This window comes from Schistocerca cancellata, chromosome 4 (assembly GCF_023864275.1).
Source record: "Schistocerca cancellata isolate TAMUIC-IGC-003103 chromosome 4, iqSchCanc2.1, whole genome shotgun sequence".
NCBI lineage: Eukaryota > Metazoa > Arthropoda > Insecta > Orthoptera > Acrididae > Schistocerca > Schistocerca cancellata.
Window position 1 is genome coordinate 10,909,888 of NC_064629.1, and position 16,495 is coordinate 10,926,382.

The following is a 16,495-nucleotide window of genomic DNA, read 5'->3' on the forward strand; positions in this document are numbered from 1 at the left end:
GAGTGGAGAAAGGGCGCTCTTCCGGGATTTGATCACACAACATTTCTGCTTCCACCCACACCTTCTACCGCTCGCTACCCCGCCACATGAGATATTACAAATTAGGTGCTGCTTGCTGTATTCACGAGACATTGCTGCCGTTTCAGGACATGGCCGCTGTTTGGTATGCAACAGTGATATCGTTTCGACAACTTAATTTCAATTCGTCCTAATTCAGACAATATGCATGAAATGTATATAAACTACATGCAAAAACCTTCCTCACGAATCAGCGTATCGGTTAGTAAAAATGGGTAAAAAGCACCACAGAATTTCCTGAGACTAGCCTGCCTATACAGGACTAGCCTGCCTATACAGATGGACGCGAGAAAGCGACTTAAAGTCATGGCGTACCTCCTAATAACGTGTCGGAGCTCTTTTTCTTCGGCGTAGTGCTGCAACTCAAAGTATCATCGACTCAACAAGTCGTTGGAGGTCCCCAGCTGCCTCAACAGCCGCCTACAACTGCGAAGGTATTGCCGATGCAGGATTTTGTGCGCGAGCTGATCTCTCGATTACATACCACAAATGTTCGGTGGAGTTCATGTCGGGCTATCTGGTTGGCCAAATCGTTTGCTCGAATTGACCAAAATATTCTTCCAGCCAATCGCAAACAACTGTAACCCGCTGACACGGCGTATTGTCAACCATAAAAATTACTTAGCTGTTTGGGAACATGAAGTTCATGAAACGCTGCTAATGTTTTCCAAGTAGCCGAACGTAACCGAGTAGCCAGTCGATTCCGTGTAAACACAGTCCACACTATTAAGGACCCACCGACAGCTAACACTGTGTCTCGTTGACACCTCGGGTACACGGATTCGTAGGGTCTGCACCACACTCGAATTCTACCATCAGCTCTTTCTCACCAAGTGAAACCGGGATTCATGTGATCAGGCCACAGTTCTCCAGTTATCCAGGGTGCAACTGACACGGTCACGAGCCCAGGAGAGGCGCTGTGGGCGATGTCGTGTTGTTAACAAAGGCGCTAACGTCGGTCGTCTGCTGCCACAGGCCATTAACGCCAAATTTCGCCGTATTGTCCTAGCGGGTACGTTCGCATACGTTCCACATTGATTTATGCGGTTATTTCACGCAATGTTGCTTGTCTGTAAGCATTGACAACTCTACGGAAACGCCGCTGCTCTAGGCTTTTCAGTGAACGCTATTGGCCACAGCGTTGTCTTTGGTGAAAGGTAATGACTGATATATATACTATAAAGAACCTATCTTTTGTATGTAAGTGTAGTTGTACCAATGCAAATCTTTGTTCATCACGTATTATAAGAAAATATTGACTTACCTGCTTCTTGTTTTCCTATTCTTAGATCCTTGTCTCAAAGACATTTTTAACTCGCGAGTTCGTAAGTCCCGATATTTGCAAACTGGATTTGACAACATCTTGCGTGATTAGTAACACCCCACATATTAGTAATCCGGAATAATGCCAGAGCAATGTTCTATTAAAATATTGCTTCACTGCAAATTACTTTGAGACTGTAATTTGAACATTAATTTTTTGTAATATTGTCATGTCGAAACCGTAGTCAAGTCGAAATCCGTCAGCAAAATAGACCACTTAGAACTGAAGCAATTTCTATTATTGACTTTAATGTAGAGCTACAACAGAAGTGAACTCCTGGACGGAAAGTGTAGCTGTTTATACAGACATCAAAATTGCAGAATGCTGGTGTCGAGATAAACAGCGAATACTTCAGAATGCTAGTATTTATACACACATCGAATATTCCACAATACACACACATCACAAACATTAGACATTTCAAGAACCTTCCTCAACTTATAAATACTTAACAGCAAATCAATGGTAGTGGCTGGGTTTGAACTTGCGATCTACAGCACGCAATGCTATTAGCTGCGCTGCAGTATTGTGCCACTTGCATGTTAAATGATTTGGAAAAGAGATTCAAGAGGGCAGGTCCTGACAAGTAGCAATAAATAAATTAAAAAATGCTTCGAGGCACTCACTAACAAGTGGGGAAACGACCAGAATCAGTTAGTAGGCGTCTAAAGGATAGCCATAGTCAATACAGTCATTGGCGAAATAGATACACCTCGAGGAAAAAAATGCAGTGATAATGTCCGTGTATAACACTGGTGCAACTAGTGCAGTTACTGATTCCAAAGGCTGCAGTTAAACTTTCCACCCTGAGTAATGGGATAAATACGTCACAACAGAAATACCTTCCAAAAGTGAGATAACAACTGTTCGCTACACATAAACATCATAACAATGTGGGCCCAAGAAGACCACGACATAAACAAGCTTGCCATTGTGAGCCTAGAATGTGTGCTGTTCCGCAATGTTTAGTAATTTAATTGTATTACAATTACGCAAAATGAAATTTCATGACTTATTTGCAGGTCCCAGAACCTTCCCCGTGGCGTTAATGGAATAGGGTTAATGTAATGTGTGAACGACAAAAAATTCGGCACTGTGATTCTGGCCAGCCCTGACTTACAGTTATAGTTGTTCGAAACTAGAATCGATGCGATATTTGCTATCAGTACAAATGTCGGAAATTCTCTCGATACCTCGATAATATCGAAAAAGTCAACTAGTACCGGAGCCGCCGCAACGTATTGATTGCTTATTTACTTCTAAGCTTTTCCTATTAAGAACAAAACGCTGCATGTATGGAAATAGGCTATGTTTTCATGATCCAACATTAACTTCAAACTGAAAACAAATGTAAGAAGTATATGACAACTTTTCTAACTGCAAGCAAAACACGGAACTTGAAAAAAATTTTAAGCTATTAACGTATACTATTAGTATAGCGCACCATTACATCTCTCTCTTTAAGACAAACGCTCTCCATTTCAATACAAGGCAAAATGCAGTGTAGGAATTATGTTACGTTTGTATGAAACAAATGGAGGACTGGTTTTCAGGCGTTTCTACCAAAATACTACGCTCTGCTGATCCATCTGGTTCTGGATGTTTCAGTTACTTCTGTACAACTATAGGTCCTGTGTTAAATAATAAAAATCATATTACAGTCCTTAAAAAATATTCTCAAATCAGACTCGTTTACACTGAGGTGACAAAAATGACGTAGCGATGTACACATACACAGATGGCCGTAATATCAAGCACACGGGGTATAAAAGGGCAATCCTTTGACTGAGCTGTCAGTTTTAGTCACGTGATTCATGTGAAAAGGCTTCCGCCGTGATTATGGCCGCACGACAGCAATTAACAGACTTTGAACGCGTAATTGTAGTTGGAGCTAGAAACATGGGACATTCCATTTCGGAAATCGTTAGGGAATTTAATATTCCGTGACCCTCAGTGTCAAGAATGTGCCGAGAATACCAAATCTCAGACTACTGAATATGTTTTCTGAAAACTGTCTTGAGCACTTACTTCGGCAGACCACACGCGATGAAGATCTCTCAGACCCTGTAGGTACAAACAGGCCGGACCTTGTCGATGGCGTTAGTATAGAGGCGGGGATCATGTTGACATCGTAACAACTGATGATGATGATGATGTTTAGTTTGTGGGGCGCTCAACTGCGTGGTTATCAGCGCCCGTACAATTTCCCAACCTTTGCTCAGTCCAATTTCGCCACTTTCCTGGATGATGATGAAATGATGAGGACAACACAAACACCCAGTCATCTCGAGGCAGGTGAAAATCCCTGACCCCGCCGGGAATCGAAGCCGGGACCCCGTGCTCGGGAAGCGAGAACGCTACCGCGAGACCACGAGCGGCGGACAGTCGTAACAACTGTGGTTACGAAATTTATTTAATCAGTCAAGAAGGCTATGAGAGTGTTTCTGCTACAGAGAGCAGATGAACAGTCGTTAGCGTCTCACTTAGTCAGTAATCTCACATCACGTAGTTCCAGTAAGAAGGATGTAAAGTTGTTATGGACTATGTGTAAGCGGACTGTAAATCGTGGTCTGGAGAACTATGAACGTAGTAGGTGGATTACAGACGGAAAAAACTAACCATTTTTTAACGACGAACTTCTGAAAATGTTGTAGAAGCGGAGGCTGTTGCACTCTGGGTTCAAAATGGAATGCGCAATGACGACAGTAAAGGTTAGTACAGATTCTGAGATGCTGTCGAAGTCGATTGATTGTAAGAGGATACGAGATGACTAAGACAAAATTTGTAGCTGGTGTGATGGAAGGCTGCTGGCTCTAAATGAGGAAAAATGTGAGTTAATGCGGATGAAAGAAAAAATGAACACGTAGTGTTCGGATACAGCATTAGTGGTGTACTGCTTGACACAATCACATTGTTTAAATATACAGGAGTAGAGTTGCAAAGCGACATAAAATGGAACGATTATGTGAGGAGTGTGATAGGGAAGGTGAATGGTGAACTTCGGTTAATTGGGAGAATTTTGGGAAAGTGTGATTCATTTGTAAAGGAAACCGCATATAGGACACTAGTGCTTCGTATTTTTGAATACTGCTAGAGTGTTTTGGATACGTACCAGGTCAGATTAAAGGAATACATCGAAGCAATTACGAGGCACGCTGCTAGATATGTTATCGATAGGTACGAGAAACACGCAAGTATTACGGAGATGCTTCGGTAACTCAAATGGGAATTTATCATATCATGTAAGGTGTCACGGCCGGCGTCTTCATTAATTAAAACTTCCTGGCTGAATTTCCGTGGTCCATAAATAAAACTTCTTCTCCTTCCTGACGTTTCGTTACTTACTGCGGACAACATCTTCCGAAGTGAGACGGCGACTGGCTGCTAGACGCTGGAGGTCCCGCTTATATAGAGCGCTTAGATACCGCCACCTCTCATCACGTGCTTTCGACTTAAAACTATCTCTGGCTAGTGCCATCTCTCTCGATTACAGGTAATTGATTGTCATTTCGTTGGAGTAAAGTCGACCGCCATATATTGTCTAGTTTTAATCCTTCTTCTTTTTTAATAAAATTATTTTCGTGCTTGTACATCTATATAGCTTCTGTATACATGGGGGTCCTAGCTATCACGCTTGTCTCAATAAATTTTATTTCGTGATCACCGTCTTTGAAAACGTGTTCCGGTACAGCTGATTTGTCAATTTGTCCCAGTCTACAGTTCCTTTCGTGTTCCGTTAGGCGGGCATTAACATTCCTTTTAGTTGTTCCAATATAAACCAATAAACCATGCCACAGCTACACGGAATTATCGTCCTAGGCAGAAGAGAGGAGTCATAAAAATTTTTGGGGACAGGGCTAATAACGTCTGTGAGCCAATTTATCTGCAAGATGAATTAAGCCATTTGCGAACGGCTTTCAAGAGAAATGGGTACACTGACAACCAGATAGATCGAGCACTCCACCCTAGAAGAAAAGTGTCCGAAAATACACGACATCGACAACCGTTGGCTGGAAACGTTTTTCTTCAATTTATTCATAGCATCACGGACCGTATTGGCAAAGTTTTGGCCAAGTTTCCAGCGGAGACAATCTTTCGACCTACCGAGAAAATTAGTGAAAGTTTAAGATCGATGAAAGACGCACGACACCCCTTAGCTACCCCAGGTGTGTATAAAATGCCGTGTAGCTGTGGCACGGTCTATACTGGAACAACTGAAAGGAGTGTTAATACCCGCATAACGGAATGCAAAAGGAACTGTAGACTGGGAGAGAGATGGCAGTAGCCAGAGATAGTTTTAAAGTCGAAAGCACGTGATGAGTGGTGGCGCTATCTAAGCGCTCTATACAAGCGGCACCTCCAGCGCCTAGCAGCCACGCGACGCACGCACGACGCACACGCTTACGCACGCACTCGAGTGCTGCTCGAGATGTCGATGAGAGAGGTGTCTCTCCATGCGAAGGGTGTAGCGGATCGTCGTCAGTCGGGGCCAGCTCAGGCGACTCAGCTGATTCTGGTGGCGGCCCCGTCCCGCCCCCCACCTATGACGAACCGGCAGTCGACTCCTGACTATGACAAGGATGACTCTTTTACTTCTGACTTGCACTCTCGTGACCGAGCGTTCACTCTTACGAACAAGCACGGTCACGAGGGCTCCTACCTTGGCGGAGAAGGTGACGAAGCGGCCATGCTCGCCTTCTGTACCTTTCTGAAGGCTGCTGCACTACCCACCACGAGGCAGCAAGAGTCGGCTGTGCCACCGAGAGCCTCGCCGGCCGCACTGCAAGAGTTTGCGGGCCCGGCGGCGGCGGCGGCGGCGGCGGCGGCGGCGGCGGCGGCGGCGGCGGATGTTGCGCCGCTGGACTCGACCGTTCGAGAGGCCGATGTGCCCCCGGCTGCCCCTCTGGCCCCAGAGACACAGGAAGAGCCCGTGGCTGCGCCAGTTGAAGCCCCGTCCTGCGCTAGGGGAAACCCCGCGGTCTGGACGGGGGCACAATCAGCTGCAGATACCACCGAGATGGACGCCATCGAACTGCCGGACGCCAATCTTGCTGAGGCGATTGCCGAGGCAGAGCGTCGCGACATCGACCCTGACGATGCCCGCGCGCCCAGAAAGCGCCGGGCTGTGACGCACGACGATTCCGACGACTCCTCCCTGACCTCTGACAGCGCGCGGCCGCGGAAGAAGGCGTCTAGGGCCTCCCGCGCCTCCACCACAGAGGCTGTGAAGACGGTCGCGGGCTCCTCCCGGAGCCGAGACCGACAACGAAGACGCAGCGACCCCCTCTCTCGCCTGCTGTCTCCCGGCAGCCTGATGCGGACGGCTTCGTTGCCCCACCCAAACGGCACACCGCCAGGGCTGATGCGCTGCAGCAAACGCGGCCGCTGCCGAACGCCAACGCGTTTGCGGGCGTCAATGTATACGAACTGGAGGACGGCGACGCGCCTCTGGCGCCGCCCCAAAAGAAACCGCCACCGCTGTCGACTATCGTCGTCCAATGGGACGGCGTTACAAGGATTTGCAGCAGAAACTTGAGAGGGTGGCCACGTCCACTACTGTCAAGCTGTCAAGGCCGCCGTCCGTGACCTCTACAAGGTCACAGTTACGTCCAATGAAGAGTACCGCGCGGTGATCGATACCATCTGCACGGATGGCCTCCCGTGCTACACGCACCCTTCCGAGCCGCTCAAACTTCTGAAGGTGGTTTTCCGCCACCTTCCCCTCAACTTTGGCACGGACTACCTCCGAGAGGAGCTCGAGGACACGGGCTATGGCATCCGGTCTACCGGCCCGATGAAGTCCCCTCGAACTCACCGAGACATACCGCTGTACCAGGTTGTCCTCGTTGACAACCTGGAAAACCGGAAGATTTTCCAGGTGCAGCGGGTCGGCCGTGTCGATATCGCGGTGGAGCCGCTTCGGGCCAAATTCAAGAGGGCCCAGTGCTTCTCATGGCAGGAGCTGGACCACGTCTCCCGCTGCTGCTCCACGCTGCCCCGTTGCGTAAAGTGTGCGAGACAGCGCGAGAGCAAATCCTGATCGCTCGCCCGAGAAGAAACACCGACTTGCTGCAACTGCGGCGGGCCGCACGTTGCAATTACAGAGGCTGTTCGGCCTTCAAACGGGGCCGAAACTAGTAACGGGGCGTCGCTGCTCGTTCTCGTAAAGTGCACCCGTCCACCAGCTTTGCTGCCGCCACCGAGGGCGGACCGTCTGCCTCCTCCACCCAGCGACCGGAGCAGTTCGCTGGCGAGCGGCAGCAGCCGACTGCGCCGTCCGCGGCTTCGCCTGAGCATTTGGCAACCGAGGCACACACGCCTGATGCGCGGGATGCCGCGCGTCGCGGGCCGAGCCACCCCTGTCGCTGCGCAACGGACTGCCGCAACACTTTTTCTTTTCTTTCTTTTTTTTTTCGCTAGCTGCTTATATTTTATGTTGCCACTTAGCCGCTATGACTGGTCCGGGGTCTGGTGTGACTGAAAGTAACACCACACCGGCTCCCGTCCCCACTCACACCGTTGCCCGTGTCCCGCCACGTGGAGGCGGGCTCTATTTGTTTACATCCATTTCATATCTTTTTTTTGTGCAGCTTTAGAAAAACTTATAACTAATACAAAATCAAGTGAACATCCTCGCGGACACGTTCGCGGAAAATTTCCAGCCCACCGATGGCGTGTTCGATGCCGACCCCGTCCGCCTAGCTGAGGACCGCCTCCCGGTTTTCGTCACTCCGCTTGAGGAGGACGACACGATCTGCAGCTCCGTCGCCTCAACCGCAAGAATACGGGTGGCACGGATTGTGTCACCATCTGCCTGTTGAGATCCCTACCGCCAGAGGTGCACCAGTCTCTGGCGGACATCTTCAACAGCATCCTCCGCTCTGGGACTTTCCCTTCCGCTTGGAAACGAGTGGAAGTGGTTGCCATCCCCAAGAGCGCAAGGACCCACGTCAGGCAGCGGACTGCCGGCCCATCAGCCTGCTCCCGTCCCTCTGCAAAGTCTTTGAGCGGTTGTACGTGGAGCGGCTGCCACGCCGCGTGACGGAACAGAAGCTCTTCCCCGAGTAACAGTTCGGCTTCCGGAGCGGCTGGCCACGCAACCACCCAGCAGCTGTTGGGCCTCGTGGAGCAGGCGATGCGAGGCTGGAGACGCGGCCTTCGACTGCGTGTGGCACGACGGCCTCGTGTACAAACTCTTTGTACACGGGTTACCGACGTCGCACGTGGTCCTACTGCGCTCGTATCTCTCGGGCCGCACATTCCACGTCCGAGCAGGCGGTGGCACCTCCACCGACCGGCAGATTCGAGCGGGAGTGCCGAAGGGGTCGGTTCTCGGCCCCCTGCTGTACTCCATGTACACCGCCGACCCACCGCGGGTGGCGCGCGTGGAGTTAGCGCTTAATGCTGAAGACACTGCGTTGTTCAAACGCAGCACAAATGTGGCCGAGATGTGCCACCGCCTCCAGCTCGGATGTGACGTCCTGAGCGCCTGATCCACGAAGTGGCGCCTAAAGTACAACGCTGCGAAGAGCCAGGCTGTCGTCGTCAGCAGGAAGAGGCTACCTCAGGACCTGCCGTGGGTCACGATCGTGGGAGGCCCCATACCACGGTTGCGGACCGGCAAATAGATCGGGGTCACACTGGACAGGCAGCTGACGTGGCTGCCCCACTTCCGCGACGTCAGACGGAAAGCAGCGGGGAGACTACGTGCGCTGTACCCGCTGCTCGACCCCTCGTCTACACTACCTCCACGCCACGGCCTCTCCATGTATCTGACCTCGGTCCGGACGGTTCTGGAATATGCGGCCGTGGAGTGGGGTAACGCAGCAGCGACGCACATTGCGACGCTCCAACTCGTCCAGAATATGGCGCTGCGACTTGCGCTCCACAAGCCGCCTCGCTACCTCACGAGGCTGCTCCGTGAGGAAGCAGGCATCCCTTTCCTGCGGGATCGCTTCCGGCATATCGCCAGGTTTTTCTACAACAACACAGAACAGTCTGACAGCAGTCTAATTCGTTTGCTGGGCCAACAGGTCCACCACAGGCCGAGAACACGTTGGCCCGACCTATTGCGGGAGTAGTTATCTCCCGCAGTCCCGATGAAGATACAAAGAGCGTCTCTATAGCCAGCACGCTCACTGAGAACAGCACGTCAAGACAGGCCCCACTGCCAACACCGTAGGTCAGCACAGGAACAGCAGCTCCGCTGCTTACACTGCCTCTACACCTGGCATATGTCGCCAGTGTTTTACATTGAACGAGCGAGCCTAGCAGCCGGTCGGCCACTCACCTCGGAAGATGTTGCCCGCAGTAGGCAGCGAAACGTCAGGAAGGAGAAGAAGTTTTATATATGGACCACGGCAATTCAGCCCGGAAGTTTTAATTAATCAAATGGGAATTCCTGGAGGCATGGCAACTTTCTTCTCGAGGGACACTCTGAGGCATTTGAAGCTGACTGCCTCCCACGTTTATTTCGCGTAAGGACTATGAGAGAGAGCAGGGCTCGTGCGGATGCATACAGTGAGCAGTGAGAACGTTACGACCACTGCCCACCGCAGCGTACGACACCGCCTGGTGTCGTTGCGGGCACGTGACGCGATGACAAAAGTACGTAAACGGAGCAGACACGGACGGGATATGGGCTGCGAATGGGTAATACGCTGAGATAAGCGACTTTGACAAACGACAATTTATTATTACGCAGAGCCTGTGAACGTGTATCTCGAAGACGGCGAAGCTGATTGACTGTTCACTTGCCACTGACGTGAGCGTTTACGGAAAAGAGGTAAGACAGCGAAACTACCACTAGGTGCCAAATGGTTGGATGTCCGCGACTCTTCGACGAACGTGGGGTTCGGTGGGTTGTCTGATCTGTAAAGTAGGATGGATGGTGATCCGTGGCATCTCCACCGAAGGAGCACAGTGCTGCTGATGCACGCACAGGTGTTTCGGAGCACACCGTTCGTCCTTCACTGATGAACGTGGATGTCAGTTCCAGTCCATCCATACGTGTTCACATGTTGACCCAAAGCGGTCTCGATTAAGCTTTCAGTGAACACGGGGCCATCGGGATTCGATGGCCGATCGACAGAAACATGTCGGCTTTTCGAGTGAATCACATTTTTGCTACACTAGGTCAATGGTCATCTCCACAAACGCCGCCATCGTGGTGAAAGGCGGCTCGAAATGTGCAGCGTACCACGGACGTATTAAGCTACGGGAGACATTCTCCTGCTCTTGTGTAGGACGTGTGGTAGTGATCGAAGACACGTTACCAGCTGCGAACAACCTGCAGCCCTTCCTGCTTGTTGTCTTCCCCGACGACGACGTCATCTTCCAGCAGTATGACGGCACGTGACTCGAAGACAGATCCGTACTACGGTGGTTTGAGGAGCAATGTATTGAACTCACGTTGATGTCTCTGCGAGTAGATTCGCCTGATATAAATCCTACGGGACCCGTATGGGTCTCTGGGTCACTATCGGGTGCCATCACGCGTACATAAATCAACGGACCGTTATTTACGCGAATAACGTGACATGTGTGTAGACACATAATGCGACATACTTACACACACCTGCGAGCAAACTATCGGGTCCCTGATACGCAGAATTTGTTATGTATTTCGTTATGTATTTCGTTCCGAGACAGACAGAAAAGCTGTTAACCAGGTGGTCGTAATGTTTTGGCCCATCATTCCGTAGATAATCGATTTTGCCTGGCTCTGTTTGCGAGTGGAACACGAAGTGAAATGATTAGCAGTGGCACAGAGTACCCTCCCCTACTGACTGTACGGTGGGTTGCGGAGTACTAAGTAGAAGCAGATGTAGATGTACATTTCTTGGGCCCGCTTCATGTTATCTGCTAATATGTTTCACACAAAACGAATAAGTTTTCCAGGCGTAATCTTTGAGAAGTCAAGCTGCGCTGCAGTCTCGCATTACTTCCTCACTTTAATGCCACCGAAATAAAGGACAAATTTCACAGTTGTATTTGTTGTGGGATCACAGTGCCATAGAATTTGTTTAATGGCATCACATTCGCCATCCACTGTACTATTTATTATAATTTTCCAAGATTGTAATTTCTACCTTCGGTCATTTTCTAGTGGTTAAAGGTACTGACAACACAGCAATAATCAACGTTAATAAAATGAACGTAGGCTTAAATCCATTTTATCTGTTTTATTGACAGTTGCTGTATTTTCAGCACATTTAATTACTTTAAAAAGACCGAAAGTCGAAATCACAATCGTGGAAATTGTAATAAATAGTGCCGTCCAACGTGTTGTTGTTGTTGTGGTCTTCAGTCCTGAGACTGGTTTGATGCAGCTCTCCATGCTACTCTATCCTGTGCAAGCTTCTTCATCTCCCAGTATGTACTGCAACCTACATCCTTCTGAATCTGCTTAGTGTATTCATCTCTTGGTCTCCCTCTACGATTTTTACCCTCCACACTGCCCTCCAATGCTAAATTTGTGATCCCTTGATGCCTCAAAACATGTCCTACCAACCGATCCCTTCTTCTAGTCAAGTTGTGCCACAAACTTCTCTTCTCCCCAATCCTATTCAATACCTCCTCATTAGTTACGTGATCTACCCACCTTATCTTCAGCATTCTTCTGTAGCACCACATTTCGAAAGCTTCTATTCTCTTCTTGTCCAAACTAGTTATCGTCCATGTTTCACTTCCATACATGGCTACACTCCATACAAATACTTTCAGAAACGACTTCCTGACACTTAAATCTATACTCGACGTTAACAAATTCCTCTTCTTGAGAAACGCTTTCCTTGCCATTGCCAGTTTACATTTTATATCCTCTCTACTTCGACCATCATCGGTTATTTTACTCCCTAAATAGCAAAACTCCTTTACTACTTTAAGTGTCTCATTTCCTAATCTAATTCCCTCAGCATCACCCGACTTAATTTGACTACATTCCATTATCCTCGTTTTACTTTTGTTGATGTTCATCTTACATCCTCCTTTCAAGACACTGTCCATTCCGTTCAACTGCTCTTCCAAGTCCTTTGCTGTCTCTGACAGAATTACAATGTCATCGGCGAACCTCAAAGTTTTTACTTCTTCTCCATGAATTGTAATACCTACTCCGAATTTTTCTTTTGTTTCCTTTACTGCTTGCTCAGTATAGAGATTGAATAACATCGGGGAGAGGCTACAACCCTGTCTTACTCCCTTCCCAACCACTGCTTCCCTTTCATACCCCTCGACTCTTATAACTGCCATCTGGTTTCTGTACAAATTGTAAATAGCCTTTCGCTCCCTGTATTTTACCCCTGCCACCTTCAGAATTTGAAAGAGAGTATTCCAGTTAACATTGTCAAAAGCTTTCTCTAAGTCTACAAATGCTAGAAACGTAGGTTTGCCTTTTCTTAATCTTTCTTCTAAGATAAGTCGTAAGGTCAGTATTGCCTCACGTGTTCCAACATTTCTACGGAATCCAAACTGATCTTCCCCGAGGTCGGCTTCTACCAGTTTTTCCATTCGTCTGTAAAGAATTCGCGTTAGTATTTTGCAGCTGTGACTTATTAAACTGATAGTTCGGTAATTTTCACATCTGTCAACACCTGCTTTCTTTGGGATTGGAATTATTATATTCTTCTTGAAGTCTGAGGGTATTTCGCCTGTCTCATACATCGTGCTCACCAGATGGTAGAGTTTTGTCATGACTGGCTCTCCCGAGGCCATCAGTAGTTCAAATGGAATGTTGTCTACTCCCGGGGCCTTGTTTCGACTCAGGTCTTTCAGTGCTCTGTCAAACTCTTCACGCAGTATCATATCTCCCATTTCGTCTTCATCTACATGCTCTTCCATTTCCATAATATTGTCCTCAAGTACATCGCCCTTGTATAAACCCTCTATATACTCCTTCCACCTTTCTGCCTTCCCTTCTTTGCTTAGAACTGGGTTGCCATCTGAGCTCTTGATATTCATACAAGTGGTTCTCTTCTCTCCAAAGGTCTCTTTAATTTTCCTGTAGGCAGTATCTATCTTACCTCTAGTGAGACAAGCCTCTACATCCTTACATTTGTCCTCTAGCCATCCCTGCTTAGCCATTTTGCACTTCCTGTCGATTTCATTTTTGAGACGTTTGTATTCCTTTTTGCCTGCTTCATTTACTGCATTTTTATATTTTCTCCTTTCATCAATTAAATTCAATATTTCTTCTGTTACCCAAGGATTTCTATTAGCCCTCGTCTTTTTACCTACTTGATCCTCTGCTGCCTTCACTACTTCATCCTTCAGAGCTACCCATTCTTCTTCTACTGTATTTCTTTCCTCCATTCCTGTCAATTGTTCCCTTATGCTCTCCCTGAAACTCTCTACAACCTCTGGTTCTTTCAGTTTATCCAGGTCCCATCTCCTTAAATTCCCACCTTTTTGCAGTTTCTTCAGTTTCAATCTGCAGTTCATAACCAATAGATTGTGGTCAGAATCCACATCTGCCCCAGGAAATGTCTTACAATTTAAAACCTGGTTCCTAAATCTCTGTCTTACCATTATATAATCTATCTGATACCTTTTAGTATCTCCAGGATTCTTCCAGGTATACAACCTTCTTTTATGATTCTTGAACCAAGTGTTGGCTATGATTAAGTTATGCTCTGTGCAAAATTCTACAAGGCGGCTTCCTCTTTCATTCCTTCCCCCCAATCCATATTCACCTACTATGTTTCCTTCTCTCCCTTTTCCTACTGACGAATTCCAGTCACCCATGACTATTAAATTTTCGTCTCCCTTCACTACCTGAATAATTTCTTTTATCTCGTCATACATTTCATCTATTTCTTCATCATCTGCAGAGGTAGTTGGCATATAAACTTGTACTACTTTAGTAGGCATGGGCTTTGTGTCTATCTTGGCCACAATAATGCGTTCACTATGTTGTTTGTAGTAGCTAACCCGCACTCCTATTTTTTTATTCATTATTAAACCTACTCCTGCATTACCCCTATTTGATTTTGTATTTATAACCCTGTAATCACCTGACCAAAAGTCTTTTTCCTCCTGCCACCGAACTTCACTAATTCCCACTATATCTAACTTTAACCTATCCATTTCCCTTTTTAAATTTTCTAACCTACCTGCCCGATTAAGGGATCTGACATTCCACGCTCCGATCCGTAGAACGCCAGTTTTCTTTCTCCTGATAACGACGTCCTCCTGAGTAGTCCCCGCCCGTAGATCCGAATGGGGGACTATTTTACCTCCGGAATATTTTACCCAAGAGGACGCCATCATCATTTAATCATACAGTAGAGCTGCATGTCCTCGGGAAAAATTACGGCTGTAGTTTCCCCTTGCTTTCAGCCGTTCGCAGTACCAGCACAGCAAGGCCGTTTTGGTTAATGTTACAAGGCCAGATCAGTCAATCATCCAGACCGTTGCCCCTGCAACTACTGAAAAGGCTGCTGCCCCTCATCAGGAACCACATGTTTGTCTGGCCTCTCAACAGATACCCCTCCGTTGTGGTTGCACCTACGGTACGGCCATCTGTATCGCTGAGGCACGCAAGCCTCCCCACCAACGGCAAGGTCCATGGTTCATGGTGGGGAAACAATGAAATTAAATAAAGGGAGAGAGAGAAATTATTTCGTAACTATTAAGACAATCTTTTCCTTACTATTGCATATGATACTCTACACAAGTAGGGAAGAGTTGCCTAAATTGCATCACTTTTGAGATTTTGTTACTATAGTCCAAACAGCAAGTTATAACGATCTTTATACAATGCCGTACTCAACTGTGGGACGTTGTTCTCGGTATCTGATTCAAGGAACTAAAAATCTTAAGAAAATTATATGTAGTGTGTTTAGTTTTCAAACATCTGCAAATGATACAACTTAAGAACCTGGTTTCTTAATTAGTGTAAGTGTGTGCATAAACTGTAACATACTCATAAACTATATTCCTCATCTGAAAGATATCTATTAGTCTGAGTTTAAGGAAATGTCCCATGTTTTAGTTCTTGCAACACCATTTGCTAGCATCACTACACAACTTCTTCCCTCCTTTCCCCATCCCTGTCCACTTTGCAGGAGTCCACTTTTTTTTTTATTTCATGCGTCTGGTCACTTCTTCCTTTCGCTGTTTCAAAAAATCTCACTGCACCATTCCTGTATTTTAGGAATGATTTTCTGTGGGGGTTTCCCCACAGAGGCTCTAAAATACTTCCTTTTCACAGGTCAAGCTGTAGCTCAAATCTTATTCTCCTTTGTTTGGATGGACACCTTCAGCCCACTTTTTGTCTGCCATTGCTTCTTCTGCACTGAAATTCTGGGGCAAACCGACTCGTTTTGCAAAGTCTGTTAGCAAGTTTTCTTACGTCCGAAAAGCGTGAATCGAACATTATCTCTTGCAATGTAAGAACATATCGTTGCAATTCGTTTTCAGTTTCGCTGGAAAACATTTCAGTATCCCCGTTAGCATTTTTCTTTTCAGTTTCAGCATGCCTGTTCATAGTTAGCTTAGGAACATTTTATATTCGTTCACATTCATTAAATTCGTGATTGTCAGTTAAATATACTGTTACAACTAAATGCAATTCTTCTATGCCTCACTTGCCATAACGCCTATCTGTTTCCGTACAATAATATACAATGATTATTCGATTAACAACTTAGCATGAAGAACGCATGATAAGATTCGCCACGTCATTTCTAAACACTATGTGGCACTAATAATGCTGAACATATTTTTAAAGCTCATTATACGAAAAAGTTTCATAAATTGTACCAGCGGAATATAGGAGGCTTCTACCGATAGATTATAAGCAACGTCGCTATTTTCCTTTTGTCAATTTCCTACTAACGAACCACAACGAATACAGAGTCATGAATGTCTGTAAATTAAAGCTGTTTCATGTACGTTAACCAAAAATAAAACATTATGTTCCCATTATCTTTAACGTTAATTGTCGTCGGCACGTGCACAAGAGAACGGTTACGGTCGATGAAAACCACAACAAAATGAACACTGCCGTCAGACGACATGTTCCTCAACACATAGCCGAAAATATGGCCGCAAGAAGCATGTATTTCACTCCGACGTCACAATATGTCGGACAGT

General features: G+C 47.0%; 1 protein-coding gene across 1 annotated transcript in view; it reads left to right on the plus strand.

The window, feature by feature from the left end:
* The first annotated feature begins 6,089 nt into the window (after positions 1 to 6,089).
* The window catches only part of LOC126183277 (translation initiation factor IF-2-like), a 59,709-nt gene continuing 49,303 nt past the window's right edge, over positions 6,090 to 16,495 (plus strand). Inside the window, exon 1 of the mRNA XM_049925100.1 lies at positions 6,090 to 6,708. Within this exon, the coding sequence (XP_049781057.1) occupies positions 6,090 to 6,708 (619 nt within the window). The remainder of the gene's footprint in view (positions 6,709 to 16,495) is intronic.